We start from the raw sequence: 10,204 nt of genomic DNA on the forward strand, positions 1-10,204 counted from the left end.
ACGCACTGCAACAATTCAAACATTATTAGAGCAGTAAATTACATGAATAAACCAACATCCATATCATCCAATGGGTAAGGTAATTTCAAGTTTGGTTTATTCAGTTTACTTTTCCTAACCTAATGAATGGAGTATGAATAATGGACATTTTGATTTAGTCACAAAATAAAATATTTTGAAGGACGAACAAAGTACTACACAATGAACACTTGTTCAGCAGAAACAGACGTTTGGTCTAAAATCTGGATATCTATGAGGCGAATTATCATATCGTCATCATTTTAACACATTCAACTGCAGCCTTTCTTGAAACAGTCTTTATTGCTTTGTGTCTTCACTCCCACAAAAGTGATCCCAAATCCACCCAATGTCAAACTTCAGTTGAGTTTACAGGGAAATCTTATCAATAAAGTGGTGAAAGACCAATAAAATGTTTAATTAAGTTACACCGGAAGATTGGAAAGTGGGTTATACATTGAAACATTGTCAATAAGATGGTGAAAGAGCAATACACATTTAAATTAAGTTACAGTGGAAGATTGCATATTGGATTATACATTCACTCACAGTGAACAATGAAAATGCAATTATAAATTCCAGCATTGAATTTATAAAGGAAACACTGTTTTGTGCAGTAACATGTAACCAATAACTTCATGTGGGTGATCAATCATTCTTAAAAGAGGGGAAGGAAATTGCCACGGCTCCTGCGATTAGATATGTGCACGCGTATCTAAGGCTCTTTGCGTCCTTATGGTTGGAACAGAAAAAAACGCTGATTTGTCACTAAGATGTCTTCTTTTCCAAACTGAAATACAAAAACAGAGAAATATTTTTGATTTTAGTAACAATGAACACGGAAGATGCTAATTCATAATGCTTGCCGATCAACAGCACAATTTCCAATTATGGCTCAAATGTTTTGGTTACGTCGAATAAAATAAAATAAAAAAACACTAAAGCGGACTTACTTGTACTTGATGAGGCGACCTCCTTGAATCAGCTGTGCGGACTCATTGGTCATATGGCAAGCAAACAGCAGCCAGTTGCGTGGTTGCACTTTGTAGGCGAAACGCATGAAGAGCAGCGAGTAACAACACAGAGCTGAGAAGAGACGGGAGCACACAAGCACAAATAAAAGAGGTTGTATTGCAGCATCATCCAAGTGACCAAATTTATCAGGTGAAAAATCCTAACATGCAAATGACACTGACATTTTTCAAAACATTTGCTCTCTGAGTTTTTCCTTTCTTTCTGAGAATTCTTCAAATATCCAACAAACCATCAAACATTTCCCCCCCGCCCGAGCAATACCTCCTCATGTACACTTGATCCTTAATAAATCAGCCTTTAAAATGTGAAGTAATTTAACATCATAAAATGAGCAGTTAAAGGACAACCGACGTCTCCGGACAAGTTGTGTCCATAATTTGTAAAATGGCTTCAAATGACTTCTGAGCGTATTTTACAAATATTCCACCGCATATAGCTATATTTTACGTTTTAAGACTCGCGCTGAATATTCAGGAAGTCTTGTTTTTGAGTTGGTGACGAGTCCGTACGTGACGTCACTAAAGGACCACCCCTGACCGTAAAAAAGACGCATTATAGCGGTCCTTCCATCACGTCAATGTATTTTGCTGTACTTGTTTGGTCTGGGGACTGGTCTGGTGTTTTGCATTTGACTAAAAATATCATACTGCGTGTTTTAGGTATTTTAAATGCTATAAAACGTTTTTCTGATGAAAATTGATGTCTGTTGTCCTTTAAATTGCACGTTTTGGCTAATCCATATTTCAAGCGTCATCCCTCGATCTTTCGCAGGCTTGTTTCTCATGTAGACTTGAACATATAATAATAATAATAATAATAATAATAATAATAATAATAATAATAATAATAATAATAATAATAATAATAATAATAATAATAATAATAATAATAATAAACTTTATGGAAGAGTGGCAAGAAGAAAGCCATTTCTCAAAGATATCCATAAAAGGTCTCGTTTGAAGTTTGCCACATGCCACCTGGGCGACACACCAAACATGTTGAAGAAGGTCAGATGAAACCAAAATTGAACTTTTTGGCCACAATGCAAAACAATATGTTTGGCGTAAAAGCAACACAGCTCATCACCCTGAACGCACCATCCCCACTGTCAAACATGGTGGTCGCAGCATCATAGTTTGGGCCTGATTTTCTTCAGCAGGGACAGGAAAGATGTTTAAAATTGACAGGAAGATGGATGGAGCCAAATACAGGAACATTCTGGAAAAAAAACCTGTTGGTATCTGCACAAGACTGGGACGGTGATTTGTCTTCCAACAGGACAATGATCCAAAACATAAAGCCAAATCTACAATGGAATGGTTCAAAAATAAACGTATCCAGGCGTTAGAATGGCCTGACCTGAATCCAATTGAAAATCTGTGGAAAGAGCTGAAGACTGCTGTTCACAAACACTCTCCATTCAACCTCACTGAGCTTGAGCTGTTTTGCAAGGAACAATGGGCAAGAATGTCAGTCTCTCGATGTGCAAAACCAATAGAAACATACCCTAAGCGACTTGCAGCTGTAATTGGAGCAAAAAGTGGCGCTACAAAGTATTAACGCAAGGGGGCCGAATAATTTGCACGCCCCACTTTTCAGTTTTTTATTTGTTAAAAAAAGTTTACATTATCCAATAAATTGTGTTCCACTTCACGATTGTGTCTCACTTGTTGTTGATTCTTGACAAAAAAATTAACATTTTATATCTTTATGTTTGAAGCCTGAAATGTGGCGAAAGGTCGCAAGGTTCAAGGGGGCCGAATACTTTTGGAAGGCACTGTATATACCTCAAGTGAAATATTTTCAACAATAATTGCTTTTGGAACTTCATACATTGGGATCATGTCTTTTTAAGAACGATTAATCCAACGATTCTTCGAAAGGCCCAACTATCTCCTCAAAATAACACAATCTAAAAAATATTCTGCACGTTATCAGTTCCTGAGTAGAAATTAAAGTAGCGTGTCACTTTTTTCCCCCAACAATAGCCACTGGAGTGGTAAAAAAAAAGTCATGAAATTGGCCACTTTGACTGTGCTTTGGTGAAAAAGCTCCTCCCCGTTTGCAGCCATGTTGTGAATGTAAACAATGGGTGTTATTGAGAATGTACTTTGAAATCCAGACATAAGACAAACAATATACAAATCACTGAATTACCATGCCCTCTGTACATAAATTACATAATGTATGATGCATGCGTCTCACCGAAGGTCATCCTGCCACTGATGATCTCAGGGCTCTTTTTCATGTCAGTGATGGCGGCTATAGGAAGACCCCAGTTTGCTATTGGACCCCAGAAATGCTGTAAGCACGCACACAGACACAAAACACACATGCACAAAGACCGCAGTCTTACAGAACAGATTCTGGGAAAACAATGTTCATATAGACATTCCAATAAAATAAATTATACTTACAGTGCTGGTTAATGTTTTTCATTATTCAGGGCCGCATGAAAGAGAAAAAAACAAGTCATTAAAAAACAAGTCTTACAAATAATAAGGTCAATAAGTAGTTAAATACGTAAGGTTCAGCAGAGTATGTGCCATAAATTGATGTGTTACATTTCTGTATCCTCCTTGCTATTTCCCCATTGTGAGAGGTCTATGTTATCTAATTCGAGTAGTCCACAATTCTGGTTGTACTGTAGAGTGTACCGCACCCTTATTTAGGGTTGAACTGTTTGAAATCTGGCTTTAAAAAGATATGTGTGTCCTGACAAAAAAATCTCTATTCACAAGACGTTTAAATAGTGTTTTCCCCCAGAAAATTTCAGTCTATATTTAAATAAAAGTGAGCAAAAAACATGAAACATTCATTTACTGTACATCTGTCATAAGTTGGACTTTGAAATGGGAACGGGGGCGTCACAATTTGAATCTTAGTGCAGGAATAAACAGAACTACAGTGGAACGTCCACTTGTGAGTTGACTTTGGTCTGTGACCATGGTCATTACCGGAAACCCTTGCCGCTGAAAATACTGTTAATCTCTTCTAGCACTCATAAAACACCAACACTATATAATGTTTAAATTATGAGAACAACAGGACATCTTTGGCGTTTAGAAGTGTGTTCTATGATTAAATAAACAGATAATGCGTTGTTTGCTTGTCATATTGTATGAGTATCAGAATGAGAATCATCTTTATTGCCAAATACGTATGTAGAACACACGAGGAATTTGTCTCCGGTGGAACACGCTGCACTAGTATAATCGTAAAAAATGCAGAGTATGATGCGGTGCTTACAATACAAAACTACAGTTAAATGGAGTTAAATGAAAAATGACAGTTCCCAAATAATTTTTCTCGCCAAGTTCAAAATTCTGTAACATTTTTGACTGGCTGTCACATCTGAACTTGTGAACTACATACACACATCGCTATGTGGCTAGATTAGCACATTGCTCATATCAATTTTGGTACACACCTCATCAAATAGTCTCTGAAATCTTTACTCTTCAGGTGCTCTATTGCTTTGCGTGCAATCGTTCCAGCCATGATGTTACGCTTGTCTACAGTAGATGATGACGGAGATATGGCAAAATGTCCGATGAAGGGCGCTGAGCTGCGAAGTGAAGACACTAGAGGACGCCGGGTCAAATTTCCAACCAACCACAAAACAGCGATTTCTTTGCTTTACGACACTGTCGCAAATGTTAGACGGATGTTATCGGCCATTTACCCAGAAGGCTGACACGACACATTATTTTCCTAAACTTCGTGCTTACTGTCACGCTAAGCTAGTAGGGGCAAACCTATAGGGTGTTTGGAGACGACACACAACAAAACAAGGATGCCTGCACATTGTGCTGCAATCGGGTGCACACAACGCCGAACTGCCGAATCAAGGAAACAAGGAATAACATTTCATAAGTAAGAACAATTTAAAACTCTGGTGGCATTGGTAGTGAATCGTGCTGAGAGCTTCGAGTCTACCATACACGATAACGTAAATATTTTTGTATTTAATTGTACTAAATACGAAGCGCTCGTGTCCGTGAGTTTATGTATTTGGCCTTTATTTTGAAATTGGCCCTCGCCGCGCAATTGCAGCGTGCTATCGGAATACAGAGATATTCATAATTTTGGTGACTCGCCTGACTTTTGCTTTTCGAGTGGAGGGGGTCTGATAGCTACTAGCAACATATGCAAGCGAGCATCTCGGCTGCCAACATGCTGCACGATTAACCCATTCACTCCCAGATGTTTTCGAAGTAAAATTCCTCACGTTACTAACCATTTCGACCCCCGCTAAAACATTGACGGCATAGTTTTTTTTGTCTGTTGGTCTCGGTGGTGACATCAAAACAGCAGCAAATGCAAAACAAAGCAGCCAGGATTCGAACAATCGGTCACCGGGCAATGTACTCAATTGTGCCTCAGCGATACAGCACTGTCAATATGCTCCGTGGGCAAAAGCTGGTGACCAACTGATCTAGCTGGTGTGACCAGTCCTGGGCAGGGAAACAACAGAATGTTGGTTGTCTTTGACTCAGATAGTTACCCAGTGACCAAATGAGTGTTGAACTGTTGAGTATTTTATTTTTTATTATGTTGAGTTGTGTTTTCCATTCTATAGTCCAAGAGGTTCTCAATTTTCCCTTTGCAATTCAGATTCCTTTTTTTGCACAGCTGTGAATCACTTTTATTGATGGTAAAAACTTTAAAGTACATATTGTTTTAAAATAAACTTCCAACAACCCATGTAATTTCAAGTGCGGTATAATATGTTGTTGACTGATTTATTTATTGTTTTGTCTACTTTTCTTACTCCATATAGGTTCCCTAGAGGCGATGAGATGAGGAGACTGTGGGAAAAAGCTATGAGGAGGAGGGATTTTACTGCAAGTGATGAATCTGTGCTCTGCAGTCAACATTTTCGGAGTCGTGACTTTGACAAGACTGGACAGATTTGCCGGATTAGAGCTGGTGTCATTCCATCATTGTTTAACTTCCCAGATCGTCCTCACCAAATACCAGTAGGTTTGCAACCATTTAGCGTCTCCGTTTTATTTGCGTTTCATTCTTTTTCTGAATATTCACAGTATTTCTGTTACTGTAAAGAGGACCACTGTGATCACTCTGCACCCAATCAAACTAAATCTGTGTTTTCTCTAGCATGAAGAAAAAAGGACAAGTACAATAAGAACTACAAAAACCTCAATCAAAGCGAAGGAGAGCCTACCATTACCCATCCCTCAGAAAGTGACCAAAAAGAAACCTCGATTCAATATTAACCTTGTGAGTATTTGTATTTTTGTCTCAAAATGGTCGGGTCTCAGTAATGAATTGCGCTGACTGCATGATTTATAGAATGACATAACATTGCTGGCCAATGACATATTTTCATTCCATCTGTTCATCCATCAAATACCAGGACCACAACTATTCTTTACCAAACTCTCCCGCTGCTCTCAAGGCTAAGTTCAATGCAGCTGCAGCCAGATTGTGGAGCCTGGAGAAGCAGAAGAGAAATGCGCTGGTGCGAGAACGAAGAGCAAGGACCACTCTTATGGCTGTACTGCACAAGTCACTATGTGAACCTTGCGTGTGAGCCTTAAAGAGTCTCGATCTGTAAGGGCTCCCATTGTTGGACCCAAGAAAAATAATGGTGGGCTGGTGATTCCCTCAGATGGTGCTGTTCGGGTGATGAGAGGTGCTGCCACAGTTCTCTGGCGATTACCAAAGTCACACATTTTATCCACGAAGAGACTCAAAGGTTGTGCTTTCACTCTGGGAGCACATCTCGGAAACAAGAGCATTGATTTCCGACCCCGAGATGAGAGGTACCATAACAGAACCTCAGGTGTTCTGGAGAAAATGATCCAGTTTTTTTCTTCATTGGTGTGATTTAATGTGTCTTTGTTCATCGACCTATGCCAGTGATATGTAGTGACAGGCGGAACTATATTTTGTAAAGTAAGACAGAAAGCATATTTTTTCAATGTACTGTATATAATACGTGTTGTTTAACGGTGTTCTGAGGTTTTTCAAAAATGTAAAATATGTGCCTTGCCCCAATAAAGTTTGGGAAACATTGGTCAAGAAAACCATCGCTCCCATTTGCTACCTTGTATTGTCCGTTCTTCAAAATAAGGCTGCACACTAATCACACCTCATAAATTGCACCGGCATTGACTTCCCCTAAGTAGCGCTAACAACTACAGTAAAGTCTTGTTATATCGATATCGGATATATCGATAGTCCCGGTTATATCGATACTATTTCTATGCACGCACGGAGAAAATTACATGCAAACAGGGTCGGATATATCGATAGTCCCGGTTATATCGATATTTTTTCGGACTCCCTTGAATATCGATATAACGAGACTTTACTGTATATTGATTATATGCTAGGTTCAAGGCAAAAACTACACTTTTCTTGAACATGAACAAACGATTAACATAAATTAGTGTTGTTTTTTTAAGCAAATAACATTCTTTAGTGGAACAAAGTCACTCTCTTAATTTGTCTGAAAATATGTAACATCTAATTTTAATGGAAATTAGCCTAGTTACATTCAGATGAATGCCTGGAATTAGTAGTTTCCTTTTTTTTAAAAGAAGAGTCGTTATATCTACAGTAAAGTCTCGTTATATCGATATTCTCGGGAGTTGGAAAAAAATCGATATAACCGGACTATCGATATATCCGATCCTGCGGCATGTAAATTTCCTCCTTGCGTTCATAGAAATAGTATCGTAATAAGCAGTACTATCGATATAACCGATATCGATATAACGATACTTTACAGTAATTGTGCAACAAAACAAGAAAACACATTTTCCTCAATTCTTTACATTTATTAAGAATGTAAAAAGAATGTTTTTTTTTATAATGGGAACTTTTAGAATTACAGGAGTGCTGATGAAGGATCCTGGTTCTGATAACAGAAAAAATGAAAAATTACCAAAAAAAATATTCATTACAGGTATCAAAATTGGAATATGGGTTTGGTGGTTTAAAAAAAATGTTAGTTAACATTTAGGTCAACACTCCTGTTTGACACGGTCTGCAGTCAAGCAACTAAATGAGCAGAGTGAATGTGGAAATAAGCGCCAGTGGAAGAAACAAGACAAGACGGAACAATGTCTTCTTCAGTCCTTCCTCAGCGGGACGGTCTCCTCTGTGATTCCCTCCTTAGTGATGATACAGATCTGAAGGGCATCCCCGGTGTAAACATCTCTTTCTGCGGCCGAGATGAAAACATCTTTGACCAGCTGAACCGACTTCTCGCGGCTCAGAGGAATTCGTGTTACACCCTCCATGTTCTTGAAACCGATCTGTGAAGAAGGGGTGTGGGTCAGGACTAATATACTTTAAAAAATAGGTTGTATTACGAAACAAACCAAGCGTGTGAGGATAATGGTGTGGCTCAAGCAAAACATATGACTTAGTGTGTATGTATGACTTTAAAAAGTGGGGCCTAGCCTGGTGAGTGACGTGGGAGTCAATGAGTGTTCAATCGGCTATTGTGAGCTCAGGGTAGGAGCTGACTGTCAACTGGGTACCCATTCAAATAATTTGATTACATAAATGTTGCCACTAGTGAGTGGCAACATTTATGTAATCAAATTATTTGAGTTATCTGATGAATTCTTTGATCCTTATTTGGCAGTAAGATCATGTTATATACCTGGTTGTCTAGTAGTGGTTGCAGCATGGCACTAGCTGATCCTCCAGCCATGTAGCTGTTTCTCTGGTAGGATCCTACTGGGTCAAAGCTGTAGACGGCACCCTTGCCTAGAATAATTATCACTGATGAGTCAGTAACACGCTTGTGCACTTTCCCTTTGAGGAGCTGTAAAGCAGTTGTATTTACAAAGGTGACCTAAGTAGTAGTCCCCCACTTACCCTCGTCATCAAGACCTCCAATGATATTATAAACATAGTAGGGGAAAAATCTCCTGCCGTATAAGATGGTGGACAACATGGCAGCGATGGCGCTACATGTCATGGTCTTATTGTTTGCGTGTTTGTACATCTGAAAGGAAATGAAGGTTAATTATCTGCACACAATTCAACTAACAGTGCACTTTCACTAGGATAGCCAATATGCATTCAAAATACATAATACACATTCAAGTTTCCCACCTTCAGTCTGGCATCAATGATTTTTGTCAGTGTAAGGCAGTCACCGTGGAAACCACTGCACCCAATTACAGTTGTGTCTGTCCTGGAAGAAACGGGAGTAAAATAAAATGTCAGTGTTTGCATGGTTAAAATAGATATCAAATCAATTTTGGTGTATGTCTGATCCATTAAAAACAGCACGGGGAAAGTAAAACTTACAATTTGTAGCATTTTGGAGAATCTCTACTATGGATTGAATAGCCCTCACTGAGCCTGGTGTCTGAAGCTACGACGGCAAAGTCTTCCCCAGCCAGCGCTAGTACAGTCCTGTAAATACATTACAGATCGTCATGTAGTCATTCATTTTTCACGCCGCGCTTAGTATGTTCATCGTAATGCTAGTAGAAACGGTGTTATTCAAAAGTGAAATAATTATACAAAGATTTGCTCAATCAAAACCACGATTTGCCACAGTGACGTCTTCCGCATTAAAAAACGAAGTCACATCTATGTATCTAAATAACAATCATTCGTTAATACAAAACATTAGCTCGGCATTCACTTGGATTGGAAAGCGCTAGCTGGTAGGCTAACAAGCGAGGCAGTGAAAAACAAATTTACCCGCCGTTGAACGTATACGGTGAGAACCGGTGCTCCACTGGACCTGTGTAATGATAGTCCTTCATTTTGCCTTGGTCTCTAAAATCTCGAACGTGGAGCATTTTTTAGAGAAAAACACAACAATCTTTTGATTGGCAATCCACTCGTAAAGTCGCTGTATCACGGCTATATGGCAACTTCTTCTTCGATGTATCCCAGTCGGGTGAAGTACACAAGCGCCCTCTGTGCCTGTAGTGTGGCATGGACGTGGCCTGCAGTTGTCCAGTTTTTTCGAAATACAGTTCTCCAAATCAGGAATATTTTGGCATCTGTTCACAAAAATGTGTACAGATTCGTGTGTATATAAACATGAGATTTTAAATGTAGTTTATTTGAATCACAATTTAGCCTAACTGAGTGGACATTTGAAAAGAAGGATTGCACCAGTGAACAGGCCGACATTTAATACTCT

The 10,204-nt window shown here is 38.9% G+C and overlaps 3 protein-coding genes across 4 annotated transcripts; 1 reads left to right on the forward strand and 2 right to left on the reverse strand.

Annotated features, from left to right (window-relative positions):
* Positions 1–302: 302 nt before the first annotated feature.
* mpc1 (mitochondrial pyruvate carrier 1) lies at positions 303–4,674 on the reverse strand. The gene is made up of 4 exons (XM_088992741.1): positions 4,480–4,674; positions 3,259–3,355; positions 972–1,104; positions 303–808 (listed from the first exon to the last, which is right to left on the reverse strand). The coding sequence occupies exons 1-4, from the start codon at positions 4,552–4,554 to the stop codon at positions 787–789; spliced, it is 327 nt and encodes a 108-aa protein (XP_088848867.1). The 5' UTR covers positions 4,555–4,674; the 3' UTR covers positions 303–786.
* Positions 4,675–4,679: 5 nt separating this feature from the next.
* Positions 4,680–7,100, forward strand: LOC148900780 (THAP domain-containing protein 6-like). Of its 2 annotated transcripts, XM_088992739.1 has the most exons (5): positions 4,680–4,929; positions 5,837–6,035; positions 6,175–6,297; positions 6,434–6,606; positions 6,689–7,100. In XM_088992739.1, the coding sequence occupies exons 1-5, from the start codon at positions 4,850–4,852 to the stop codon at positions 6,819–6,821; spliced, it is 708 nt and encodes a 235-aa protein (XP_088848865.1). In that variant the 5' UTR covers positions 4,680–4,849; the 3' UTR covers positions 6,822–7,100. The 2 variants fall into 2 exon arrangements, with proteins under 2 accessions (XP_088848865.1, XP_088848866.1); XM_088992740.1 differs by having other exon boundaries at positions 4,695–4,929; positions 6,434–6,819.
* Positions 7,101–7,841: 741 nt separating this feature from the next.
* On the reverse strand, positions 7,842–9,934 carry psmb1 (proteasome 20S subunit beta 1). The gene is made up of 6 exons (XM_088991329.1): positions 9,754–9,934; positions 9,352–9,459; positions 9,154–9,235; positions 8,914–9,043; positions 8,696–8,802; positions 7,842–8,342 (listed from the first exon to the last, which is right to left on the reverse strand). Exons 1-6 carry the CDS (start codon positions 9,852–9,854, stop codon positions 8,157–8,159), a joined length of 714 nt encoding a protein of 237 aa, XP_088847455.1. The 5' UTR covers positions 9,855–9,934; the 3' UTR covers positions 7,842–8,156.
* Between the last annotated feature and the right edge of the window lie 270 nt (positions 9,935–10,204).

This window comes from Hippocampus bargibanti, linkage group LG03, assembly GCF_051943395.1.
Source record: "Hippocampus bargibanti isolate YZ-2025 linkage group LG03, ASM5194339v1, whole genome shotgun sequence".
Taxonomy (NCBI): domain Eukaryota; kingdom Metazoa; phylum Chordata; class Actinopteri; order Syngnathiformes; family Syngnathidae; genus Hippocampus; species Hippocampus bargibanti.

Coding starts and splice junctions, on each gene's coding strand:
- LOC148900780 (XM_088992739.1), top strand. CDS start 4,850: ATGCCTGCACATTGTGCTGCAATCGGGTGCACACAACGCCGAACTGCC. Junction 6,036..6,174: donor ATCGTCCTCACCAAATACCA/GTAGGTTTGCAA, acceptor TGTTTTCTCTAG/CATGAAGAAAAAAGGACAAG. Junction 6,607..6,688: donor TCACTATGTGAACCTTGCGT/GTGAGCCTTAAA, acceptor TGATTCCCTCAG/ATGGTGCTGTTCGGGTGATG.
- psmb1 (XM_088991329.1), bottom strand. CDS start 9,854: ATGCTCCACGTTCGAGATTTTAGAGACCAAGGCAAAATGAAGGACTAT. Junction 8,803..8,913: donor TGGAGGTCTTGATGACGAGG/GTAAGTGGGGGA, acceptor TAATTATTCTAG/GCAAGGGTGCCGTCTACAGC. Junction 8,343..8,695: donor AACCACTACTAGACAACCAG/GTATATAACATG, acceptor CCTTCTTCACAG/ATCGGTTTCAAGAACATGGA.
- mpc1 (XM_088992741.1), bottom strand. CDS start 4,554: ATGGCTGGAACGATTGCACGCAAAGCAATAGAGCACCTGAAGAGTAAA. Junction 1,105..3,258: donor CAGTGGCAGGATGACCTTCG/GTGAGACGCATG, acceptor GTCTCTTCTCAG/CTCTGTGTTGTTACTCGCTG. Junction 809..971: donor GGTCGCCTCATCAAGTACAA/GTAAGTCCGCTT, acceptor TTTGTATTTCAG/TTTGGAAAAGAAGACATCTT.